This window comes from Rhincodon typus, chromosome 32 (assembly GCF_021869965.1).
Source record: "Rhincodon typus isolate 14 chromosome 32, sRhiTyp1.1, whole genome shotgun sequence".
In the NCBI taxonomy this organism is placed as follows: domain Eukaryota; kingdom Metazoa; phylum Chordata; class Chondrichthyes; order Orectolobiformes; family Rhincodontidae; genus Rhincodon; species Rhincodon typus.
Window position 1 is genome coordinate 10,938,643 of NC_063363.1, and position 27,879 is coordinate 10,966,521.

Below are 27,879 nucleotides of genomic sequence, written 5' to 3' on the forward strand. Positions count from 1 at the left end.
TCTACTCCAGGACTTGACTGTAACAAACTCACCGATGTACAAAGGGAGTGCTACATAGTTAGAAGTGATCTCTTTCAGATATGACATTAAACTGAAGCCCTGTTTGGCCTGAGAGGTACATTTTCCTAATCAACCCATTAAGAGACGGCATTACACATCTCTGGAGCAGGTGGGACTTGAACACAAGTTTCCTCGCTCAGAGGTGGGGACAATGCCAGAAGAGTCCTCCTTGCCTGCTCGGCACTGTGCATGAAGCTATTTTGAAGAGGAGTCATCATAAATACAGATAACAAAAACAAAGTTGCTGGAAAAGCTCAGCCGGTCTGGCAGCATCTGTGGAGCGTTAACTCTGTTTTCTTCTCCACAGATGCTGCCAGGCCTGCTGAGCTTTTCCAGCAACTTTGTTTTTGTTCCTGATTTACAGCATCCGCAGTTCTTTTGTTTTTTTTATAAATACAGATAATCTGGTTATCATCACATATTTGCTGTTTGTGAGAGCCTGCCATGTGTAAGCTGGCTGTTGTGTTTCCCACATTTTCATTCGTGGCTGCACTTCAAAACTTACTTCATTGGCTGCAAGATAGGGATAGCCATGGTCGTGAAAGGCGCTATAGAAACAAACATCCCTTTCGCGGCAGGACTGCTTCTTTTTACATTTCCGAGCACGCAAGGTTAGCAGAACAAAGAGTAATTGGAACTCATTCAAATAGAGTTGGGCAATAATGCTAACCTCCAACATCACCATGTGCCCTGATGTGTGTGTGCGTGTGTTTGGGGGGAGGGTGAAATGCATGGAGTCTGGATTTTGAGATGACTAGCTGCTATAAAACATTTGTTCCTTTTTTGTTGAAAAAAGAACATCCAATTTGCTGCCACGTGATGTACTTTGTAACTAGGAAGTTACTTGAAAGCAATTTTAAAAAAGTCTCCAACTCCCTTTGGGTGCTCAATTTTTAAATTTGGGTCTGTGGGTCTGGGGGGGTGGTGGGCGCGCACAAAACAAAAGAAAAAATCCCAGATCAGGCTGCAAATGCAAAGTTAGAGCAGAAACTCCCAGGCTTTAGGGGTTGAATCCTGTTGGAGGGGGAGGGAGAGAGCAAGAGAGAGAGCACATTATTTACAAACGGCAGCAGCGCTGTGGCAGTATTTAGACTTCAAAGTTGACAACCTCGAGAATAGAAGTGGCTGTCTCTGACGTAAAAGGTGGATAGGGTTGCCATGGTGATAAATTCGCAGGGCTGTGAGAAAAAGCTCCAGAACCCGCCTTCTGCACACATTAGTCCGGAGTTTTTTACGTCAATATGCGTCAGCCAGGGTAGTAATGATTCCTCTTGCAACGACCGGGACCTTGGAACCTTATTTCCCTTTTGTTGCCTCTTAGATCGGGGTTGAGACTATCCAGTTTCCCGCCCTCCACCCACCATTTTTTGAATTTTTCTTCCTTTACCCCCCCCCCCAACACACACCTTCCCCTTAAAGTATCCGCATACCACTTCATAGATCCTGTTTTGTTTTCAAAATTAATATATTTTTTTCCCCTTCCCCTCCTTCTCAACACACACACATGAGAGAAACTAACTTTGGTGTGTTTGTTGTTGTGGGTGCAGTGTTGTATATATGAGTGCAGTAGCTGTTTTATACCGGCTCCCAGCATGGTAATGGCGGATTGCCCGAGTCAGCTGCATCGGGCGCCTGTGCGGGTGGGTTTCTACGATATCGAGCGCACTTTAGGCAAAGGGAATTTCGCCGTCGTCAAACTGGCGAGACACCGCATCACCAAAACTGAGGTAAGTGGGGAGTTGGGGGAATGATGTATGAAGCCTTTTGTTCACCTCTGTTTTTACCTTTTCCTTTTTATACGTGTGTCGACAGAAAAGGGAAGACTTGAATCCCAGCCGAATGAGGAAGGGGAGTGCGGTTGGCGGCATGTCCAGGAGTTTTATTTTTTAGAAATAACATCTCAAAGAACTTGCCTCCCCAACCCCTCAAATATACACTTGCAACAAACCGATGTTTTAAATGTTTCTTTTACTGCCTCCTTGTTTCTGAAAATGTGTACAGTTTGGGCTTCAGGTTTGGTCTGGAATGAGACGCTATGAATTCCTCAGTCGCGGTGTTTGAGCAGCAGACCCAGACCCTGGTTCGTATTCGGTCGTGTGTCTGCTCGTGTCAGGGACATTCAAATCTGAGCTGCCAAGTTCTCTCTGCAAAAGGGGCACAACTCCGCTCACTTGTACATATTAAAATAGGAAATAGACTTTTTAAGTGCTCTTTGCATTGTAATGTGTTGGCAATTTTATGTTTGTTTTTAATATTGTTTATTTGTATGGAAACATTAATTCCAAGCACTCGTGCACGTTGGTCTGTTGGCAATCGTATGCTTGCTCTCCCTCCGGGTTATACGTGAACACATTCACCTTCAGCAGTAGGTAGACTTCTCTGGTTGTGAAGAGCGATGCATAATCGTGTAGGTGAATGCAATATCTGGAAAGAGTTCCGCGGAGTCCTTTAGCAAAAAATAACAATGAAATGTGTTTATTTTGGGCTCAAAAGCGTGACTTGTTAAATTTTTGGTTTCTGACAATATTGTTCCTAATTTCACTTTTTATTGTAACCAGCTGTCCAAACTGTTAATGTTTTACACTCACCCTGAAGTCAGTCGCCTTTTGGTATGATACAAAATGTAATTGATTTCGAGAATTGTCTGGTTTTTTTTTGTATGTCAGGCACATAATGTAAGGCGGTTATTTTGCAATAATGAGGAGGTTAAAGGCAACAATGTTTAAAATCGCCTACCCTGTGTTACTCATGTATCCAGTAATGTAGCAAGTTAAAATGTTTGTAGCAAGTAGCAGCTATTGTAGTCTCTTCTGACACAATTTGCCCAACAGAGATGATATCCACTTTAGGCCGAGTCCCGCATTTGGAATTCTCCTCAGGGTTATCTCGACTGACTGCAGATCCCCTTGTAACAAAATCAATTTCCCTGAAGCTCGAACAGAAAGAAATTGGCTTCGATCATAGTTAACCTTGCGAGCTGAGAAACAACAAGATGACTTAAAAACCCTTGCATCTTAATCCTGTTCGGAATGATACTTCAACGAACTTTAGAATGAATTGCAGTGCAGGTTGGAAGAAATAATTTTGCGAGAGAATTGATTATTTTTGCTGGATTTTGTAGTGCCTAGGAGTGAGAAAATCGCAAACAGCAGAGAGGTCGAGGCTGGCTAAAACTTTTGGGGAAAAATTAGGTTAATGGGGTGGGGTGGTGGGTCGGTCAGTAAAACGTTTTTAATGTCAGAATTCCGGAATATTAGACACTATATCGTTTTGCTTTACCTATTGTCAAAGGCCACTGCCTTAACTACTGTAATGTGAAAAGTACCCTTCCAACAGAGGCTGGAATAAAACAAAATATTTTGTGTGAAACCTTCTGTCTGAGGGTTTGAACGTTGTATTCGTACATTTTTTAATGACCTCATTTGACTGCCCAGTTAACGATATTAAAATTACTTTCTTTTTTTTAAAAAAAAGATATTCGATATATGTTGTAGGAAAGGCAAGCACAAGGACTGAAATGTTGCTTGTTTTACGCGTCTCTCTCAGGCTTTGCGATTTGTTTACAGTTGGGGGATTACATTGGGACTGTTGTTTAACGCGAAGGGTGTTTGAGGATGGAGAAGATGAGAGGCGCCCTGGAATGAGCTCAGATTTCCAACGGGTAGAACCCCTTTCAATAATTGATGATACTTGGAGCAGTATAGCGACACGTTACGGTGTAAATTTGACCCGAAACTATCCGTATTTCAAAAAAAAAGCTGCAGGAAAAAAATGCCTTCTTGGACCCGCTCAGTTTGAAAACATTTTTTTTAAAATCTTCTCCGGATTAATAGTTTATGAATTTTATGGCAGTTTTATGAATAGGGAAAATAATCAACTTTATCTTTTAAGTCCATCAGTTTTCAAGCTCCTGTGGCAACGTGAGTTTTTGATTTAATGTGCTACTCGGGGGTTAATGATAAACGGCTCCCTTTTCCCCCTTACCCCATACCCCGGCTGCTCTCCAGACAGGTTCAAAATTCAATACAACTGCAAAGCCTTTCAACATTAAAAGGTGCAGTCGGTTTGTTTCAGTTTGTCACCAGCGGGTGGGAGTGTTCACGTTACCTGAGAGTTCCAAATGCTTGGTTTTTTTCCCTCTGCACTCATCACAGCCCCTCCCTCCGTCCCTCCATCCATCCCCTCTTTTTTGTACTAAAGATGCTGCCTCTGGTTGAGTGGCAAACATCAAACGCACTCTTTAATTTGGATCATCTCAATGTCTTGGAATGAAGGGGCTAGCTTCAGCGAGGATGAAAGTGCAGTCATCCCTGAAACATAAGCAGGATGAGTAGTGAAGCTTCTACAGTGCTTTGCAGAAGTATTTCCTCTCAAAACTGACAATTTACGAGGAATGCCCAGGGATGTAAAATCGACCTGTGAAAGGTGCACCTATCCCCACCCCACCGTGCTTTTCTGAATAATTGCATCTTATCGGCAAGAAACATGTTTAGGAGTGAGGAGGCACTTTTTTCTAAAAAAAAGGGCTCTCAATTGCCTTCGCATTATTCTCTGACCTGGTTCGGTGTTTTTCTGTTTTTATTTTTTTGCAGTAGTGTATGTGTATTGTTTAAATCAACCCCACTGCCCAATTGTTAACATCATGCGTATGAATTTCAGCCGAATGTTTGTGGACAAAAATCGATTATACAAGGTGTTAAGGATTCCCACCTCGATACCCCTCCCACCCCCATTTTATATAGGGCTTAATGCAGTGACATAGTTGATGTTAAGTTACAGTTGAATTGCGAAGACGTTCAAAAATTTGGAAAATTGTATGTTAAATTTACTTTCTAAATCTGGTAGCAAGGTGGCTAGATTTTAGCTAAGGGTTTACATCTTAGTGATTTTTCTCCTCTTTTTCCCGTCATTTGTGTTAGGGACGTCAGTTTCTTCAGAATCTGTAAATTGCTTAAGAAATGAATAAGGCACTTCTGCAAATTGGGGATTATCCTTCAATTGGAATAGTTTACCAGGGTATAAAAGTGAAGCCCTCTTATCTATAATGCAAGGAAAATATTGCAAAAGGCCTGTGCAAATGTTGGTCACTCTCTGCACAGCCCTATATTCTCAATGTGTCTAGTTGGTTTCTAGATTTAAAATGCTGCAGGAATGGAATTTTTCTGCAGTCTGTCGAAGTTGAGTGCTATCAACAGCTGGATCAGTCCCCAGTTGGAAGAGTCCTCAAGGCAACAAAGGCTAGTTGACTGTTATTGTGGGAAACCTGTAATGAGGAAGGTTCTGCATGTCTAGTGCTTTTTGTTTCTGTCATCCTGCTGGGACCAGCCTCTGGGGTTAAAAGACATATACTGGGAAACTTCTGCCTGGGGCCACTGTCTCCCTCTTAGTCTTGTGGGGTGACCCTCATGATGCACACACACAATTCCTCAAAGACATTTCCAAATCTAAAACTGAAATAATTTAGTTCTCTTTTCTCCTCATCTAAATCTCCTAGTAGTTGGAACATACATTGAAAACAAATTTTGCATTAATACCAGGATGCTAAAATGAATTCACTTTTTTAAAATCTTGCAATGTAGTAGGATGTAATGCATTTCTCTGCTCTCGAATGTGCAAGACAAATTACCATGTATGTTCCCCTCCAAGTCACACACACCATCCAGACATGAAAATATAATCACCATTCATTCACTCTTGTTGGGACAGAATTCGGGAGCATCCTCCCCAACAGTGTTGAGCCTAAATACAGCACATGGATGCAGCGGTTTAAGAAGGCAGCTCGCCACCATCTTCTCAAGGCCAACTAGGGATGGACAATAAATGCTTCCCAGCCAGCGACACCCACGTCCCTTGAGTGAATTAAAAAAGAAATTAAATGGAGATATTAAACTAACCACCTACAGTATTCTGTGATCTAGATATGAGTTCATATATAATCTGACTCCTATCCTGTACATTACCAACAGTTAGATTTTCTGTACAATGTATGAGTTGCATTACAATTTCATCTGGTGCTGTAAAGAGAATTATTGCATTAATCCTGTATCCTGAAGTTAGTTCGGTAAATTTGTCAGAGAAGGGGTATGTCAATGTTCAAGTAAGATTCTTGCTTCTAACCGTATTCTGTTCGTACTGGGTTAAAAGTTCAAATAAAAAGATCAAGTCATTCCCTCAGTTCAAACATGTGGTGAGCTTGTGACAGAAAGATGGCAAATTGCTGAAAACAATCTGTCCTTCAGCTTAAAACAAAAAGTGCAACATAAAGCAACAGGGGCAAAGGAAACACAATTTTTAAAAGTCATTTTTATGCACCAGCAAAGCAGACTGTACGATGTCCAGTTACTTCCCAAACAATGTTGAAATGCTTTCTCCAGAGCACATTACCGGACCCCTAGTGTTAGTGTGATCTAGGAACATTTATTATTTAGTGGTTTGGTGAGTGTATCAGAAATGGGAAGTATATATTTATCATTTCTCATTGACTAGTGAATCAGTGTTTCGTTATGTTACAGCTTGTGTTTCCAGTAACTAATTTGGAATAAACATGAATGTCACTGACCCTATCTAAACCGTGGGTACAAGAAGGGTGTAATTTTTCAGAAGCCATCTGTTCCGATCATGTCTTATTTAAATTGTGTTTGCAGTTTGAAAGAACAATTTTAGTGATTCCCATGATCATGTTATTTAGAACCCTGTTGCTCCAAAGTCACTCAATAACATTGAAACTCAAACTGGGCAGTGTATGGAATAGACAGTGGAATTGAAATAAGGACTTGTATAGAAAGGCTGTGATAACATTACATTGTGACTCTCCTAAGTTTGAACAGCTTTGTCCCTGTTGTTATTAGACTGCTGTATGGACCTCTCCAACTTCAAATAATGTTGATCATGCTTTGTGCACCTCTTGTGCAGCCATAATGTTATATGCCTCACTCTGTCTAAGCACTCTATGATCTGTATATCCTTGTTTGCTATAGCGTGCCTGTACTGCCCACAAAACAAAGCTTTCCACTTGAGTACATGTGACAATAATAAATCAAATCAAGATGGTAAGCACCAATGATGTATATATGTACTTCACAAGTGAGGTTCAAACCTGTGTTGTACTTTGCAGAAGCAACATGAAGATGAAATTAATTTTTTTCAGAAAAGGGCTTGGTGAATACAGTTTTGGAAGTAGAGATCCTGGCAATATATTCCTATGTAAGAAGATGGTAGAATTGGATTGAGTGGAACTATTTCTAATTGTGATCTGATTTCTCTTCAACTGCAATGGATTTTAATCCTGTTCATTTTTACTAATTGTATAATACTGAAACTTCTAAATACTTTAATGCAGAGATAGTAATTCTTTTGTAGTTTGTTTTTGCAAAAGGATGTGGACTCCTACTGGTCATTCTCTAGTGTGAATATTAATAAAACATTGATTTGGCCCAACTAGAATTTTCTATCCAATTCTGGAAACAACACTTTTATGGAAGAATGTGAAGGCATTGCAAAGGATGCAGAAAAGATTTATGAAAATGTTTCCAGTAATGAGAGACTTCAGTTGTATGTGTTTATAGAATGGCAAAACCGAGCTGATCTCCTTGGAGAAAGATGACATAAAACTTAATAAGGGTGCTTGAAATAATGGAGCGTCTGGGCATTGTAGATCAAGAGAAAACTATTCCCACTGGCACGAACCAGCAGACACCAATTTAAGGTGATTGGCAAAATAACCAGAGATGACATGGGGAAAATCGTTCTTGTGCAATGTTTAGGATCTGGGGTACATTACTTAAGAGGGTGATGGAGGCAGACTTAAACATGGCTTTCAAAACGGTATTATCTGAAGAGAAAATTGCATGGCTACAGGGAGAAGATGAGGGAATGGCTTGATTTGTAGTCATGTCTTTTTGTAAGGTTAATGGGCCGAATTGTCTACTTGTTTGACGCAACAATAGTGGGATTAAATTTCACATGGTCATGTTGGATCATTGTGGGGTAATACATTTGAGTTTGATTCTATATCCTTTCCAGCAGAGATTACTGCATAGTAAACAAGAGCAAGGTATCCTTTCCCACACCAGGCTACCTTGGTAGGAAGGTTAATTATAGCACCCCTACTGTCATCTTGTCTAAGATGAGCAACATCAGCAGAAGCTGGGTACAAACATGATCTGTGGCTGAGTTGTATGCTGCCTTGATTGCAAGTGGAGCAGCTTTGTACAAGACCTACCTTGCCATTTTAAACTAGTTCTAAGATTTTATGGTCAATTGGAATAGTAATGAATATCCTGGTTGAAAGGTTTGGTGAGTGCGTAGGAAGAGGTTGCAAAGTTGTTTGTGGTTTGTTTGCTGAGGCAACTCTAGCTAGATTTGTGTAACATGAAACTATAAATCAGACAGCTACATGATTCAATGGATGTGTCATTAATCAGCTGAAAGAAAATCACTATCAATGAAGTGAAGTTTAATAGTGTTGAATAAAGTAACTAGTTCCAGTATTGCAATTGGCTTTATTTCTTTCCAACCAGGTTAGTGCAATCTCTTGTCATGCCAACAAAACTACTGTATCTCTGTGTGGGAAATTAATACCGACTATAAATCATTAGTGTAATTTGATAGTATTTGAATTAGGCTGGTAACTGAAGGGTCTAGGCCCGAAACGTCAGCCTTCCTGCTCCTGTGATGCTGCTTGGCCTGCTGTGTTCATCCAGCTCTACACCTTGTTATAACATATTGATGTATTTTTTTTTTTTAAAAATGAATTTGCCCTAAAATTATTGAGTTGAATTTTTTTATTCTGCAGAATTTTGCAATAGAAGTGAAAGTGAGATTGTAATCACATTAATGTTCAATGGTTATTTAAAATTGGCATTCAGGTGATATGGGGCTGTTTGCCTGTGTGCATATCCCATAATGGGAAGAATGTATAATGAGGAAGGAGTTTGGAGATGATCATCTGGCATTATCCTCAAGTTTAGAAACATGTTTCTTTTAATAGTTGAAAATTACTTTCTTTTCCTGCGAATTGATTGCAGGAATGAAGAACTTCTGCTGGTAACAAAGAGTAAATAGGGATCTGTTTTTCTGATGTTTCTCATCAGGGCTCCACTATACTCCTGATGCCTGGAGCATCGTGACCAGACCCTTCCCAACCCTTGTTGGATATCTAAGCTGCAGGGCGAGTCAACCAGCAGCTGGATGTTTGATTTTTCTGTACAATAATGAGAAGCTTGGTTCAATATATTGCAGTTCAGAACTTTTTGACAAACTTTGATTTTAACTAATGGCAGAGGAACCAAAATATTCTGCATCCATAGGTTGTGTCGTACTTCTTTACCTTTTTTTTCTTAAAAAAACAGTACAGGTAGGAAATAGGCACATTCTTAAGTTTAAAGATCAGCTTAGTGTTTTCTGCCTTTCCTGTGAACCAGGACAAGACCCTGGTCAAGCTGGAACCACAAATTTAAAACTTGACCTTTTTTTAAAAACCTCTTTGTTTCATACTGATTTGAGCAATGTGAGGTATGAGCCGGACAGGCCAAGAATAATCATTCTGTTCACTATAAATCCTGAGTAAAATCAGAAGAGAAGAATGAATTGAGAGCCTTTGTGCTGAACTTACTGCTTTGTTAAAGACTGCTGGGCACTTGCACCCCACTTCAAGCAGATGTATGGGATTAGCTGGTTGTGTTCAGATAAGGATGTCCAGACCCTCAGCAGTACTGAACTGGAGTGTGCTTTAGTATCTTGGCAAACCAAAACTTTTCACTGTACCTAGGTGCATGTGGCAATAATAAATCGAATGTCCCTTCAAAGATTTTGGTAAAGGTGTGGTCTATAGGAAACATTAATGCCAGTTGGATATTTTGGTGATTTTGTTCCTCATGTTTGAACTTGATTTATCATAGAAATACCACAACAAGAGGAAGCCATTTGGTTCATGAAACCTCTGCTTCAGCTGGAATGCCCTTCAACTGGAACAATCTCCTTTAGTCTCTTCCATAACATTTAACCCCTATATCCTTTTCTTGCTTTTCAAACACTTAGCATTTCAAAAAGAAAAAACTTATAAATTCCTTTTTCACGGTGGCATGTGGTAAAGCATCCCATTGCTGTGATAACCCATGTGATAATTCTCTTAGACTGTGTCTCTTTGTTCTTGTATCCACTAGTTGGGAAATTAATATTTCTCTGACCTGCTAGAACTCATTTAAAAAAATTGTAAACATTCTGGTGCTGTTGTTGTTTTAAATGGGCTTATTTATTGAAAATTACAATTTAGAAAGAGAAAAGGTTTGAAAAAAATCAGTCTTTTAAAAATTACACTTTTTTTCACTTTTTTATTCTTCTTTCAATTTGCACCCTCTTCCTGAAGAAAATGCTGGAACATGCTCAATGGGTCTGGCGACATCTAGAGAAAGAGAGGCAGAATTTTCATTATAGTATTGCTGCATGCCCTTGACTACTTTTTTTTTGAGTTCCAGTACCTGTTCTTACTGAGTTGACAGAGGTAGTGAGCTGTTGTGTATAACCCCCACTTGTGACTTCATCAGAAGTTAATATGTGTTTACCTTACTTACATGTGCACGCGCATGCACATACCCAATGGCCATTGAATACCATTTACCTTTCCTAACGTGGGTCAATATGAGCATCCAGTTTGGAATCTAAACCAAGGGCAGAACGGCCCTATGATGTTCATTAGGAAAACAGAATGGTTGAAATACTGTGGAGGTCTGACAGCATCTGTGGAAGGAGAAACAGTTAATGTTTCAGATTGGGGTGGGTGTGGTCACTCCTGGCCACATTCACCCACCCAAAACCACCCCTGTGATCATCAAAGTCTATGCAGCTCAATTAGACACTGCTTTTACCAGCTACATAATGAATCGCTGCTTCCCAACAAAATAAACTGTGAAATTTACGTAAATTTCAATGACGTGATAGGACTGTTTATAAATTAAAGGATATTTACTTCTCTTTAATTGAGCAAATACTTTTTCTAGCTCATGACAGCTCAAGGGAATCTGGTTTAGCTCAGTTTGTAGAGCATCAGAATTTTAATCCGATGGTCTGGAGCTCAAGTCACTGCCTGGGTGCTGTTCTTGCACAGTAAATAGTAGGCCTCTAGGAAGTGCTGAGGATCGAAGGGCCTTAGTGTACAAGTCCATACGTCACTGGAAGTGTCAGCACAGGTAAACAGGGTGGTGAAGACGGTATACAGGATGCTTGCCTTCATTAACCAGGCGTGAAATGTAAGAGTGAAGAAATCTTTGTTGCTATTTTATAAAACATTGGTTAGGGTCTATGTGGAATACTGTGCACAGTTCTGGTTGTGACATTATTCGAAGAATTTGACTATACTAGAGAGGGTGCAGAGGAGATTCAGCAGGATGTTGCCTGGGATAGAAAAATCTCAGTTAAGAGGAGAGACTGAGTTTGTTTTCCTTATAACAGAGGAGGCTGAGGTGGGATCTGATTTATCGAGGTATACAAAATTGAGACGCATAGACCGAGTAGAGTGTGAGAATCTCCCCATGGCAGATGCCTCTAAGACTAGAGGGCATCAGTTTAAGGTGAGGAGCATTTGGTTTGGAGGAGAAAAACCTCTTTCACTCAGAGGGTGGTAGATATACAGAACATACTGCTTGATAGAATGGTGGGGGCAGGTCCTTTTGCAACACTTAAGTGTTCATCCAGATACTACTTAAAATGCTGGTGCATCATAGGCCAAGTTGTTGGTCAGCATAGACCTGGTGGGCTGAAAGGCCTTTTTCTATGTGGTATGACTCAAGAACTACAAGCTCTGTTACATACTTCAACTTTTGATAATCAAAGTTGTTTGTACAGAAGAGAGTGATTACATTTGGCAGTAAATTTAGTGTATTTAATTTTCATAAGGAGCCCACTATTTCTCAAGATTGCAAAATTAATTTTAACATCGGTATATAAATTTACTGATTTCTGTCACCAATAGCAGCAGATACATGGGAACACTGCCATGTGCAAATCCCTCTTCAATCTACACATCGTTCTGACTTGTAACAACATCACCATTCCTTCCCTGTTGCTGGGTCAAAGTCCTGAAACTATAAGATGCTAAGATATAGAGCAGAATTAGGCCATTCAGCCCATTAAGTCTGCTGTGCCATTTGATCATGGCTGAAGTTTCTCAACCCCTATGCATCTCTGTCTAAAATACAGTTAATGACTTGGCCTCCAGAGCCTTGTGTGGCACTGAGTTCCACAAATTAGCTACCTTCTGGGAGTAGAAATTCTTCCTCTTCACTCTGAAGCTGTGCCCTCTGGTCCTAGTCTTGCCGACTAGTGGAAACCTCTTTGTGTCCACTCTCTGTTCAGGTCTCTCAGTATTCTCTCCCCTGCTCCCATTGTTCTAAACTCCATCAAGTACAGGCCTGGAATCCTCAACTGCTCCTTGTATGATAAGCCCTTCATCTCTGGATCATTCTTGTAAACCTCCTCTGGGCTTCTCCAATGCCAACACATCCTTCCTTTATGTTACAGGGTCCAAAACTACTCTCGATACTCCAAATGTGGTCTAACCAGTGCCTTATACAGCCTCAGCAGTACATCTCTGCTCTTGTATTCTAGCCCTCTTGAAATGGATGCTAACATTGCATTTGATTTTGTAACTGCCAACAGATCCTGCATGTTAACCTTAAGCGGATCCTGAACTAGGACTTCCATGTCCCTTTGTGCTTCAGATTTCTGAAACCTTTCCCCCTTTATTCTTTGTACAGAGTGCATAATCTCACATTTTGTCACATTGTATTCCATTTGCACTTCTTTGCTGACTCTCCTAGCCTGAGCAACTCTTTCTGCAGCCTAAATAAAAACCGAAGGAACTGCGGATGCTGTAAATCAGGAACAAAAACCGAAGTTGCTGGAAAAGGTCAGCAGGTCTGGCAGCATCTGTAAGGAAAGGTCACCAGACCCAAAATGTTAACTCTGACTTTTCTTCACAGATGCTGCCAGACCTGCTGAGCTTTTCCAGCATCTTTGGTTTCTGTTCCCTCTGCATCCCCCCTGCCTCCTCAACGCTACCTTCCACCTATATGCATCTGCCAACTTAGCAACAATGCCCTCAGTTCCTTTGTCCAGATTGTTAACACATAACTCCCTATCTGACAGCCCCTTTGGATGTCCTTATGTCATGTGGATTACTGCAGTTCAAGAAAGTAGATCATCACCACCTTCTTGAGGGCAATTAGCAATGAGCAACAAAGGCTAGCCTTGCCATTTTTGAAAACATACAGACACAGACTGCAGCAATAATAACATTATTAAAAATATTTAAAGATGTAAAAGGCTGAAAGATGTGAACCAATATTGGAATGTCTATTTTGCCAATATTAGAAACTTTATCAAAATCCAAACTGGGAAGAGCTTTTGGATACATTTTGTTTTTGACTGGTACAACAGGATCCTCCGAGTGAATGAACAGTCTGGGGTTGGCCTCTTGTTTAAATGCAGCCATGGATATTATGTCCTATTGCAGTCATTGGAATTAGCTGCCAGGCACCTCGCTCTTTTTGTTGGCCGTAGAGATGACATAAACATTCCTGAAAATTTCCCTGGTTAGGGCTTGTCAAATTGTTTTTGAGGCAAGTGGGTGGGATGCTTGGGTTTAATACACTTCTTCTGCTCTTTGTGCTTGCCTTCCACCTCCCAGATAGTGTCCATAGAGCTATGGAAACAGACCCTTTGATCCAACTCATCCATGCTGACCAGATATGCTAAATTAATCTGGTTCCATTTGCCAGCTTTTGGACCATATCCCTCTAAATCCTTCCTATTAATATACTTATCCAGATGCCTTTTAAAATGTCGTAATTGTAACAGCCCGTACCACTTCCTTTGGCAGCTCGTTCCATACACGCACCACCCTCTGTGTGAAAAAGTTGCCCATTAGGTCCCTTTTAAATATTGCTCCCTCACCATAAACCTATGCCCCACTAGCTTTTGGACTCGCCCCACCTACGGGAAAAGACCTTGTCTATTCACCCTATCCATGCCACTCATGATTTTATAAACCCTTCAGCCACCGATGCTCCAGGATTTAAACGGTTGGCACCTTCTTGGATGTTTCTCCAGTTTGGACAGTCTTTGGTATGAGTCTCCGCGCCTTGGTGAGAATGTTGTATTTTTCAGAGGGATGTTTTGGATGGCCTTGAGGCATTTCCTCTTGTCCTGCTGTTAACAGCTTGCTGTGAGCAAGCTCTGAGGAAGGATCTATATTTTGAAAGTCTTGTCAGGTGCAGGAGTGATGTGGCCTGACCAATGCAGCCGAGTGAGTGAGTCCATTCAGTGCCTTGATGCCTGGGATGTTTGATCTGGTGAGGACCCTGATGTTGGAGTATCTACCCTCTGATTTAATTGGCAAGATTTTGTGTAGGCTCTGCCAATGAGCTTTCTTCAGGGATTTGAGGTCTCTGCTGCACATTATCCATGTCTCTCCATCCAGAAAGGCAGGTAACAGTACAATTCTGTAGTTGCAGATGCGATGTTTAATGGGCATGTGATCTAGTTCTGGCTGTTTTTGCAGCACCAGTTCACATGATTTCTTGGTAATGCATAGCAAGTTCTGCCTTGCAGCCACTTTGGTATCAGTCTGTGAGGGGTGGCTTGCAACTGCAAAAACAAACAGCCTCAAGTGCAATTACCTGACTGCTATAACTCAAATAAATTGCCTCTTTTCAGATGGTTTATTAGCCAAAAATGGGCACAAGCAATTCCATGTGAGGCGGTGGTTATTTTGCCCCGGTGGTTTGTTTGGTTTATTGCAGTAGTCTTGAGGAGGTACTGTTGGCAGCCTTTGTTCTCCAAGTATGACCCACTGATTTTTGCAGCAGTGGGTGGGAGGAGGTGTAGTCTAGGTAGCTGTGGGAGTCGGTTCATCCATTTCACCAACACCTTCCACCCCAACCTTAAGTTCACCTGGACCATCTCTGATACCTCTCTCTTTCCTGGACACTTCTGTTTCCATCTCTGGCAACCACCTGGAAACCGATATCCATTTCAAGCCCACCCTCTACCAAAGCTACCTAGAATACACCTCCTCGCACCCACCTTCCTGCAAAAGTGCCATCCCCAATTCCTTTGCCTCCGCCGCATCTGCTCCCAGGATGAGGCATTCCACTCCCGTACATCTCGGATGTCCTCGTTTTTCAAGGACCGTAACTTCCACCACCCCGCCTCAGTGGTCGAGAACGCCCTCGACCGGGTTTCCCGCAACTCGTCCCTCGCACTCCCTCCCCGCAATAACAATCAAAACAGAATCCCCCTCGTCCTCACGTACCACCCCAGCAACCTCCGGATCCAACGCATCATCCTCCGACACTTCCGCCATCTGCAATCCGACCCCACCACCAAAGACATCTTTCCCTCCCCACCCTTATCTGCTTTCCGGAGGGACCACTCTCTCCGTGACTCCCTTGTCTGCACCACACTCCCCTCCAGCCCCACCACACCCGGCACTTTTCCCTGCAACCGCAGGAAGTGCTACACCTGCCCCCACACCTCCCCCCTCATCCCCATCCCAGACCCCAAGAAGACTTTCCACATCAAGCAGATGTTCACCTGCCCATCTGCTAATATGGTATACTGTGTATCCGCTGTTCCCGTTGTGGCCTCCTCTACATCGGGGAAACTAAGCGGAGCCTTGGGGACCGCTTTGCAGAACACCTACGCTCGGTTCGCACTAAACAACTGCACCTCCCAGTCGCAAACCATTTCAACTCCCTCTCCCATTCCTCAGACGACATGTCCATTCTGGGCCTCCTGCAGTGCCACAGCGATGCCACCCAAAGGTTGCAGGAACAGCACCTCATTTCGCTTGGGAACCCTGCAGCCCAATGGTATCACAAGCTTCAAAATCTCCCCTCCCCCTACTGCATCCCAAAACCAGCCCAGCTTGTCCCCGCCTCCCTAACCTGTCCTTCCTCCCACTTCAAGCCCCACCCCCATCTCCTACCTACTAGCCTCATCCCGCCCCCTTGACCTGTCCGTCCTCCCTGGACTGACCTATCCCCTCCATAACTCCCCACTTACACTCACCTTTACTGGCTCCATCCCCGCCTCTTTGACCTGTCTGCCTCCTCTCCACCTATCTTCTCCTCTATCCATCTTCTATCCGTCTCCCCCTCTCTCCCTATTTATCTCAGAGCCTCCATTTCTGAACAAGGGTCTAGGCCCGAAATGTCAGCTTTCCTGCTCCTCTGCTGCTTGGCCTGCTGTGTTCATCCAGCTCTACACCTTGTTATCTCTTAACTTGGAATATTGTTTACAGTTCTGGTCACCTCATTATAGGAAGGATGTGGAAGCTTTAGAGAGGGTGCAGAGGAGATTTACTAGGATGCTGCCTGGACTGGAGGGCTTTTCTTATGAGGAAAGGTTGAGGGAGCTAGGGCTTTTTTCATTGGAGTGAAGAAGGATGAGAGGTGACTTGATAGAGGTATATAAGATGATGAGAGGCATAGATAGAGTGGATAGTTGGAGACTTCTTCCCAGGGCGGAAGTGACTATTACGAGGGGACATAATTTTAAGGTGATTGGAGGAAGGTGTAGGGGAGATGTCAGAGGTAGGCTCTTCATACAGACTGGTGGGCGTGTGGAATGCACTGCCGGCAGTGGTAGTGGAGTCAGATACTTTAGAGACTTTTAAGTGATTCTTGGATACTAAAATGTAGGGTATGCAGGGTAGATTGATCTTAGTGGGATAATAGGTCAGCACAGCATCATGGGCTGAAGGGCCTGTGCTGTGCTATACTGTACTGTTTCCATGTTCCACTCTTCTGTTTGGAGAATACACTTATCTTACTGACGGACCTTTTTGAGGCCTTTGTTTCTTCTCCCTTTTGCCCTTTGTCAATCTTTTTATCTAAGTAATGATTGGAAAAGGCTCATAAAACACTGGAACAAAGTTGCACTGTTGGCATGTGTTCTGTTTTGTATCCAATGAAATAATCTTGGGTTTTTTTTTTTTAAAACTAACTTTTAATAGTTGAAGGTCATGTCACTATGTATGCCTAGTCTCCTGATTTCCAAAGATATGCTTGATGTTTCACCCGATGACGTAAATGTTCTTCTAAAGAAATTAGAGCTCATCTTCATTGCCCCAGAATCAGCGTGATTGGTTTCAGGACAAAATGTTAGTGCATGTTCCATCTTGAGATACAAGAGCAGAAGGACAGCACCTGGATTGCACATTTTTATTCAGTTGTAGTTTTATGGTTGAAATCAGTTTCTATTGTGTAAATAATGCCCTTTTTTTCCCCCTCTGTGTGTGGAAGGGAGCCAATTTGCAGAATATCACTCGAATGACAGTTACACAGTAAAAGCGATTAAAAGTGCACTGCTGCATTTAACAATGGACAAACGCCTCACAAACAGTCAAATCTAAGCAAGATTTCCATGTTTTTCATGCATATTGAGATCACAAATTAACTCAAACTCACTGAAGATTCTATTTCATGTTGATTCTTTGGAGGGCTGGAACACTCGGTGGACTGAATGACCTCCTCCTTTACTGTAACAGTTCTGTGATACAATATCAAAAGGGTATTTACCTGCCCCCTGCTTATCTGCTAGATTAATTATTAAGGAACTGCAGTGTGATAGGATGAGATTTATAAAAGGAGTACATAGTACATGAAGTCTTCATAAAGTTTTGTCAATGTTAAATTCATATGAGCGTAGATAGTTGACTGGCAGTAAAAGGCTTGCTGGTCCCTAAAGCCTGTCAATTAGAATGACCATAACACGACTAAATATCTCTTTACTTCCCTCCTCCTTCTGCCTGTCTTCTTTGCTACCCCCTCTCTCTCTTTGTCAACCCCCAAGAGATCCCACCTCCTACGCACCCATTACAATCATGCAACTCCCTGGGAGAAGCAGAGAAAATAGAACTGTAATTTTACCAGCATTCATGAATTGTTTTTACCACGCATGTATTATGATTTTGGAAATAATCACACATTTTGACACGAGGTTTTTGTTAGTTCAGTTTCAGAATTTGGTTCAACTTCACTTTTGTCATATCTCTTTCGTTTCTCTCTCTATCCTACACCCCGAATCCTGTGAACCAATAGCTGTTACCAAGAGCTCCCAATCAAACCAGACCATTTACATCACAGTAACAGTTTTGCAGGTGATGCAAATCTGCACAAAACTGGTTGTTCGCTGGATTTCTAGAGATGATCTGATGCACTGAAAAGGCAAGGCAAAGTTTATTTCAGTATAGTGGCCAAGAACAAACTTGGGCGATTTGTTTTGTCTTGTTGAAATATTCTACAATTGCCTCCAAGCTGCGAGATTTACTTCTAAATGAAGCAGTGCATGCATTCGGTGAACTAAGTACATTATTGTCAGGAGTGAAATGACTTGAGCCAAATATGATCGAATGGGAAGTTTTTTTTTTTTGCATTTCTTTTTACAATTGAGAACATTTATGTTCAGTGCTGAGTGACCTACAGCTAGCCAAGCAAGGCTGTCAGTTAAACATTGCAATAACTTCAGGAAGGACTCTACACAGACAGAAATATTATATACATGCAAGTTCGAATAAGTACTTGCATTTGCAGGCAAAGCCTCTGCGATGGAGGAGTTGCAACACTGGCATTGATTTAAATGCATGCAAGGGGAAACTGGTTCATTGCATGATGAACTAGGATCAAGTAGTTTGGGTGAGAAGGCTTGTGTGCAGCCTAACATTTGGCATAGACCAATCGGGCTGAAATAGCTTATTTTTGTGCAGAGCATGCTCTGGTGTATTGAAATAGTGAATCTGGTGCATGTTTCCTGCTTGACACATTTTAAGTGTCACCCTCAGATTCGTGTTGCAAGTGTTAAGGGTTCCAAGTAACTCATTGGAAAAACAAATCTCAGAGCCAACACACCTGTACTCTTTTAACTGACAGCTGTATGAACCTGAGCAGTGTTTACGCGACAGTGATAACCTCTTAATTACCTGTGTGAACTCGGAGTGTAAGCCAGCAAGTTGCTGCTCCCAGCATGGAGTCCCAGGATATGTCTAAGACCTCTAGCAATCTAAGTCAAACACTGCAAGCAGTATTACTGTCTGAGGGGCTCTGTACTCTGTGTGGCACTTCCCAACAATTACCTCTCCAATGTTTAATTCTAATTAAATACTGTAATCTTTCAACATTTTGACAAATAAAACATCTTTTATTCATATAACATCTGTAATGTAGTGAAACATCCCAAGGCGCTTTATTAGCTTGCTTTCCAACACAATTTGACACAGTTAAATGAGTGACGTTAGGACAGTTGACTGGAAACCTGGTGAAGGAAATAGTGTTGAACAGAGGTCCTGAGAGTTCACATGTTGCAGTGATAGTGTCTGGGCTAAAGGCCTGTGTTCAAGTCCTACATGCTTCAAAGGTGTGTCAAAATATGTCTGATCAGGTTGATTTAACAGTACCTTTTAAGGAGCATCTTATAGAATCATTAGAGGTCTACAGCACAAAACAAGGCCCTTAGCCCCTTTTTGCGCTAGTCAAAAACAACAAATTAACTATTCTAATTCAATTTTCCAGCCCTTGGCCCATAGCCTTGAATACATCGGCATCACAAATGTGCATCTAATTATTACTTAAGTGTAATGAGGCTTTCTACAACTACCACCCTTTCAGGCAGTGAGTTCCAGATTCCCACCAGCTTCTGGTGAAAGTTTGTTTTTCGCCCATGCCCATAGCTTCAATCTGTACCCCTGGTCATTGATCCCTCCCCCATCTGTGACTGTTATCGTTTTATACATCTCAATCTTATCTTCCACCCTCTCTGTTTCCATTGCTCCAGGAGAAACAGCCTCAACTACCCAATCTCTTCATCAAAAACGATCCAGTCCAAGTGATATCCCTGGTTAATCTCCTCTGCGCCCACTCCAGAGCAATCCCATCCTCCTACGATGTAGATTCGAGAACTGCTCACAATAGTCTAGCTGTGGCCTAACCAACCTTTTTATATAGTTCTAGCATCATCTTTTAAATTTTTGTTACCTTGTCTAATAAAGGCAAGAATCTCAAATGCCTTCTCAACCACTTTTATTCACTTGTCCTGATACCTTAAGGGACTAGTGGACATGCACACCAAGGTCCCTCTGATCCTCAGTGCTTCCTGGGATCCTACCATTCATCATGTGTTGCCAAAGTGCATCACCTAGCATATTTATCTGGATTTAATTCTTTATCAAAGGGGAAGGAAAAATTTAGGGAGATGATTCTTTAGAGTTCAGAGTTCAGGATTCGGGCAGCTAAAGAGGTGGCTGCTATTAAAAGAGATGAAAATTGGGAATGTGCACGTGGTCGGAATTGAAGAATGCAGAAATCCATTTGTAGGGATGAAACAGATGACAGTGATGGGGCGAAGACAGGGTCATGGAGGGATTTGAAAATAGTGCGACATGCAGTCTACAACATAATATTCCCAAATGGCCAGTCAGTGACGTAACAGTGATACCACTGGCTTAGTGATCCACAACTCTGGGTAAATGGTCAGCAGACATGGGTATCAATCCCACCGTGGCAGATGGTGAAAGTCGAATTCAATAAAGATCTGGAATATGCAGGTCGCCTTATGGTGACCATGTAAACGCAGTCATTTGTTGTGAGGTTGGGGGGGAGGTGGGAAACCCCACCTGGTTCACTAATCTTTTAGGAAAGAAAATCTGCCATCCTTACCTGGACTGGATTATGTGTGACTTCAGACCCCAGCAATGTGGTTGATTCGGAACTACCCTTCAGACAATTAATGCAAGCCTTGCCAGCGATGCCCACATCTCATGGATGAATTTTTAAAAAACATGAAATACTATATCACCTCAAGTTTCTGAGTACTGACACAGATTTACTAGCAAATTTAATATTTTCCAATAGTTTTAATGTATGTATGAGCAGCAGAACTGAAAGTTGATTAGAGTGAAGAACTTTCCTATTTGTACATTATTGAGTTAGCTCACTATAGAAGTATTGCAAAATATGTCTGTTTGCATCGACAGTACTTTATCTAAATGACTGCTCACTCCGCAGAGGCCAACGTACGGTGATCATTAACCAGTGTGGGTTTGAACTGCAGTCTGATCCATGAAACATGTCAACTACATCAATGCAGCATTTGTCATTTCTGCACCACTCCCTGAACATTAATTTTACTTGGAAAGTTGTCAAACTCATTGCAATTAAAGGCACTTGCAATTACCACAACTTGCATTCCTGAAGTTCTCTCATGTGTACAGAAAGTGCTTTAGAGTGCAGCAGAATGAAGACAAGGGAGAAGGAAGGGCTTGGAGGGGTTCAGTAGGATTCGAGGCTGTAGAGACTTCTGAAGGCAGGTGAGAATCTAATACTGAAAGTGATTAGAGGGAGGCAGTTCTAAAGTAACTAAAGAAACTGCCTTTCCCAGAGTGAGGGTTGAGTTGGCTGATGTAAGTGTAGAGGGTGTGTAGGAACATGTGGTTGGAAGGAATACTGTTATGGAGTGCCAGAAGTCCATGGAAGAAGTTAAATTGAAGATGAAGAGCTTAAAGTTAGTACAAATGAAATCAATGCTTCACTGGCATATTCCTCCAAGAAGGCTGCACAGGCAAGGTAGACAGTGTTTGGGCTCCTGGGCTCATCCGCTCCAGACTGGCTGCGTCCTCCCTTCTTCCCATCCCCTTTTTGTCTTCTTTCTTCTTCATCATCTTCATCGTCTTCTGGTTGGCGGTGATGTCCTGGAGGAGGAGTCTTGGTGGGGCAGCGGCCAGACCTGGCAGCGGAGCAGGGGAGGCTCCTGATTATTAGCAAAGTGGCGGCAGAGCCAGGAGGCTCCTGTTTACAGGGCACATGTGGGTCCTGGCGTTGGTGGCCTGTCAGTGAGGTGGGCCTGGTGACTAAGAGATGGCACCTGAAGAATAGTGACTCTGTTGGTAGGTCCAGTGCGATCAGCAGAGGGGTGGTGGCACAGGTGTCATTGGTCAGCAGCTGGGCTCAGAATTCATGGCAGAGTTGGCAGAACAAAGATGGACCCTCTTTCAGCTTTTTTTAAAATTCTTCATCTATTCCAAATCATACTGGACTTTTGGCAACAGTTGAAGCTTTTCACTATATTTTACTGTGTTGTCCATTGTAGACTACAAGTCACAGTAAATGAATCATTCATTCATTCATTCATTCATTCACCAGCAAACCAGGACTGCTAATTCAGTGGTATATCTTTCTAAATTGATTGCGAATGTCTTTCACAGAAATTTGCATGAATAAATGATCTGTTGTGCCCCATTTACGTGAATAGGTTTGAGGTTTCTTTACCTCTCTCTGATACAGGAGGAAGTCCAGATTTGATCTACTGGGAAATATGAGCTATATCTTAATTTCCAGGGTTCTGTTCTTCAAGAGTGGTTGCCAAGCTAAAGACAGTAGTCCATCTGGTGGGAAAATGTGAAGTAACTCAAACTGGTCAGAAATCTAAAGCGCTCCATGGTGTCTGATACCAGCTATCTCCATAGCAAGCCTGCATAATGTTTAACTTATTGGTAGTGTTGGTGTAAAACAGCTTGCTATGCTGTCCTGGAATGGAGTGAAGAATGAATGCAGCAAAGTGCTGTTCCAATAGGAATCTAGTTTGTCAGGATGAGGCTACAGCAGGAGCGCAGATACATTATCGTCAGAAATAACAAATGATGACGTGTTGTGGAGAGTGAATGAACCAAAGACAAATGTTGACCATTACTAGGAACAGACAGTCTGGTTTGGACGCATCTTAAGAGGAAGTGGTCTGACAAGAGATGTGATAGAGGGAAAATGTCAACAAAAAAGAATGAGGAATATCTGTACTTGATGGTTTTAAAATTGATGGAGATTATTGGCAAATTAAACCTGACACTGCGTAAAGAGACCTTGAAAGATTATGCTGAGCCAAGGACCTGTCTTTTCATAGGGCATGTATCACATTCTGGACATCACTGAATTTGTCAGACACCTTCAGACTTTTCATCAAAGACTTCATATTCATGCTTGCTCTTGGACTTGAGTGAACTGTTTGCCTCCTCCTTGAATGTAGAATGAGGAATGTTTCACCAGGGGAGGTACTGTCTTCTCAGATGAGATGCAGTTAGAATCGGGTGACTTCATAATGGACAGCAAAGAGATGGAGACCAGTTGAACAAATACTTTGGATCTGTCATCTCTAAGGACGGCACAAATAATCTTCAGGAAATGCTAGGGGACAGAGGGTCAAACATGAAGGAGGAACTGAAGGAAATTCTTATTAGTCAGGAAATGGTACTGGGGAAATTGGGATTAAACCCAAATAGGTCCACAGGGCCTGATGCTCTGCCTCCCAGCGTACTTAAGGAAGTGGCTGTAGAAATAGCAGATACTTTGGTGATTATTTTCCAGCATTCTGTAGACTCTGGAAGAGTTCTGATGGACTGGGGAGTAGCTGATGCCACCCCACTAAAGGAGGGAGAGCAAATAGTGAAAGATAGGCTGGTTAACCTGACATTGGTAATGAGGAAAATGCTGGAGTCAATTTTTAAGGATCTAATAACTCTACACTTAGAAAGTGGCGATAGAATCAGTCCTACTCAGCATGGATTCACTAAAGGGAAATCATGCTTGACAAACTGGAATTTTTTGAGGATGTGACCAGTAGAGTGGACAAGGGTGAATCAGTAGATGTTGTGTATCTGGACTTTTAAAAGGCTTTTGACAAGGTTCCACACGAGATTAGTAAGGAAAATTAAAGCTCATGATATCGGAGGTAATGTATCGACATGGATAGAGAACTGGTTGGCAGACAGGAAACGGAGATGGAATAAACTGGTTGTTTTCAGATGGCAGGCAGTGACAAGTGGGGTGCCGCAGGGTTCAGTGCTAGGACCTCAGCTGTTCACAATAGACATTATCTACTGGAGGAGATGAATGCCATATCTCCAAATTTGCAGCTGACACTGCCACCCAGCTTAGTGTGTGTGTGCAGGATGACTTGGACAGACTGGCTGAGTGGACACATACTTGGCAAATACAATATAATGTGGATAAATGTGAGGTTATCCACTTTGGTAACAAAAGCAGGAAGGCAGATTATTATCTGAATGGTGGCAGTTTTGGAAATGGTGAGGTGCAGTGAAACCTGGGTGTCATGGTGGAATAGTCGCTGAAGGTTGGCATGCAGGTGCAGCAAGCAGTGAGGAAAGCTAGTGGCATGCTGGCCTTCACAGTGAGAGGATTTACCTATCCGAGTAAGGATGTCTTGGTGAGGCCACACCTTGAGTATTGTGCGGTTTTGGTCTCCTGATCTGAGGAAGGACATTCTAGCTATTGAGGGAGTCCAGCGAAGGTTCACGAGACTGATTCCCGGGATGGCAGGGCTGACATATGAGGAAAGACTGGATCGATTGGAATTTAGAAGAATGAGGGGGGCATCTCCACAGAAACATCAAACCTGTCCAGTCCCATCAGGATTTTATGTGGAAAGAATGTTACCAATTTTAGGGAAAGTCCAGAACTAGGGGTCACAGTCTAAGAATAAGGGGTAAGCCATTCAGGACTGAGATGAGGAAGAATTTCTTCACTGAGTTGTGAACCTGTGGAATATACTCCCACAGGAAGCTGTTGGGGCCAGTTCATTAGATATATTCAAGAGGGCACTGGATGAGGCCCTTGCAGATAAAGGGATCGAGGCGTTTGGAGAGAAAGCAGGAGTGGGATACTGAAATTGCATGATCATATTGAATGGTGGTGCAGGCTCGAATGGCCTACACTTCCACCTATTTTTATGTTTCAAATCTAGGATCTCCTCTGCACTAGGTGTATGTACAAGACCCCAAAGTACAATGTGAAGAAGAGCTTGGAGACCTCAAAATGGTGACAGGCTCTGCTCCCTCAACCACATCAGTGAAGAAACCAATTGGATCTCACATTTCCTTTGTTACTTTGGAAACTTCAACGCAAATTAATTGCCACCTCTATCCACATATTTTCAGGTGCGTATGCTGGTAACTTGTCACTTTTCAAGTGTGCCTGATGGAAAGGATGACTATACAAACCCAAGTCTTTCAAAAGTACTTGCTTTGCTTCAATATATTACCAAAAGAAAGGGGTTAGAATCCAGTTACGGCACAAGCACAATAAAGACTGGATAATGTAACTATCACAAACTGCAGCCTCTTTCTTTACTTGTGTCTATAATGATGCATGATGTAATTAGCGCATTAAAGTTGTTAATTACAGGACCATTTATTATAATAAGTCTTACTCATATTTCTACTGGAATGCTGCAAGAAATGCACATGGCTAAATCGGACCTAACAAGCATGAATGTTTAAGGGCCATGCTATGGAGCATTGGTGTGAAAGGATATGTTTTGGTTGGGTTCTTTCCACTCTGTTCTCCTTCTGAAGTACCTTTTTATTATTTCTGCTGAGCATGTACATTAAGTTACAATCTCTTCCATTGGGAGGATGAAGAATGCAGGGGAGAGTCATACCCAAGGTGATTTTATTGGCAAAATCTTTGGAGTGGGCCTTGTATGTATCTTTGCAGACATCAGGCTAGAAATAAAAACAGAAAATTGGTATTTAAAAAATTGAATAAAAGCAAAATACTGCAGGTGCTGGAAATCTGAGATCAAAACAGAGAATGCTGGAGAAACCCAGCAGGTCTGGTAGCTTCTATGGAGTAATAAACAAATTCATGTTTCAAGCCTGGTCTGAGTATTCTTCGCTTTAACACATGCTGTTATGAAATCATGGTTCTCGAAAGACTCACCTAGTTAACTTTTAAAAGCCATTAACACCCATAAGCAACCAGTTTTAAAATTCAAACTCTTAAAAAGAAAAGAATATATAAACTACACACCTTTCTTCACCATTGCACAATCTAATTCAAAGGTATTTGTACTTGTGCGAGAAATGGGCACCATTGGCTCTTTATAGGTTTCCTTTGTGCAAAGCAAAAACTAAGTATTTTCTTTATTCTACAAAACCTTTTGCACAAGGATTAAACTGGGGCTTATACTATTGGTGGTTTACTGTAACTATCCATTTTGTAGCAACATTTCTGTCTTTTCGACTTGCACTGCATCCCAGTGTGTAAGGCATTCTTTCTTCTAAGTTCTATGAATTGAGTCTCATGTGTGAGTACTTGTAGGATACATTATCCAGATATTTATGTGACTAATGCAGCTAGGGTAATACGTTGGTTGATCTAATCATAGAGATGTGTAGGTTTACAGATTTTACTTGCAAATCCATAAATGAGTCTTTTGAATTTTTTCAACCGATTTCATTTTTGTTATTTTTAAAAGACACCATGTATTGTATCTCACTGGACACATCTTAGAAGGACTTTCCAATTTGACCGTGTGGCCGAAGAAATGCTTTAAAAGTGTAATGAGGTCTCTGGGGCAAAGATCTGTGAATGTCATTCATTAGGATCAATAACCATTTAAAATCCTGGTTTAAGAATGTGCCTCTTTATATATATTTTGTAATTTTTTAAACAATAAACAGCCCTATGATTTTTAAACACATTGCCAAAGTGATCATCACTACCAGAACAAGCCAGTACTCTTGACAATACTTGTGTGTCAGTGGTTTTGGGGAGTTTGAATGTCAGGCCGTGTGCTACCTCTGTGCCTGTGTGCTTCCCTCCACTTCACCTGACAAAGGAGCAGTGCTCTGAAAGCTTATGATTTCAGATAAACCTGTTGGACTATAACCTGGTGTCTTGTGAATTCTGAATTTATAAACTATCCAGGCCTCCCCTTTTTCCCCCCGGGAGGGAATATAGAGCTGGAAAATGTTCTTTATGGAAGGCAATTTCTGTCCCTTGATTTCATGACTCTGAAAGAGGGGAGAAAGCTTCCTTGTTTTAGTGAATGTTTATGATTTTCTTTTTTTCCCAGGGAGTTAAGGTTTTACAGTTGTTTGAACACTCTGCATCAGGGTTTTAACAGAAGAGAGCCTTTTTTAACAAACAAAAAACAGACTTGGACAGATTTGTTTAGGCTGTTTGTAGAAATCTATCCAGATCCCTTTTTTTTTTTGATCAAGTTTATTCTTTCTAACTTAATTTGTAGCCGGATAGCAGAAAGGCCATGTACTGTGCATACTTTTCCTGTGATTCCCGCTTTTGATAAGGAGACATTCCATCTTCTAATATTATCCTTTCATTAAAAGGTGTTTTATTGGCAATAATATGCTTTAGAAAGTAGTGTTTTAAAACTAGTTGTAAGGAAATATCCAGGGTGTCATTGTTTCATTGTGGACTCTCTCACCCCTGCTCACCACCTGGTCATCTCTTGCTTTAAGTAACACCAGGTTCCTTTTGCTCCTGCTTTTAAAACAAGTTTCAAGAACTGCCACCTCTCAAAAATATTAGTCGTGACACTCTTTCTAAAGTCTTGAATTATTTTTAATGTGGAAACTTAATGTTGCCAAAAAATTGTTTCATTATGATCTTCAAAAAGAGAAGCCTTTTTAAGAACCAAATCCTAAATGGGCTAAGGCCATTAACCATATCAGAGGAGCAGGAAAGCTGACATTTCCGGTTGGGATCCTTCTTCAGAAATGGGTGGGGTGAAAGGGAGCTCAGAAATATAGAGAGAGAGAGAGAGAGAAGAGGTGGGGATGGGAAGGTAGGTGGGATGGTGATTGGTTAGCGCAGGTAGAGAGCAGTGGGGATTGGTCAGTGAGGTGGGAGGAACTGTCCGCTCCTCCCACCTCACTGACCAATCCCCACCGCTCCCTACCTGCACTAACCTATCACCATCCCACCTACCTTCCCCATCCCCACCTCTTCTGTC

The 27,879-nt window shown here is 41.8% G+C and overlaps 1 protein-coding gene across 2 annotated transcripts in view; it reads left to right on the top strand.

Moving 5' to 3' along the window:
- Positions 1-1,270: 1,270 nt before the first annotated feature.
- sik2a (salt-inducible kinase 2a) overlaps positions 1,271-27,879 on the top strand; it is a 135,737-nt gene continuing 109,128 nt past the window's right edge. Inside the window, exon 1 of one of the 2 annotated variants that reach the window (XM_048615514.1) lies at positions 1,271-1,787. In XM_048615514.1, the coding sequence (XP_048471471.1) occupies positions 1,653-1,787 (135 nt within the window). In that variant the 5' untranslated portion in view covers positions 1,271-1,652. The remainder of the gene's footprint in view (positions 1,788-27,879) is intronic. The other variant, XM_048615515.1, reaches the window with a different exon arrangement.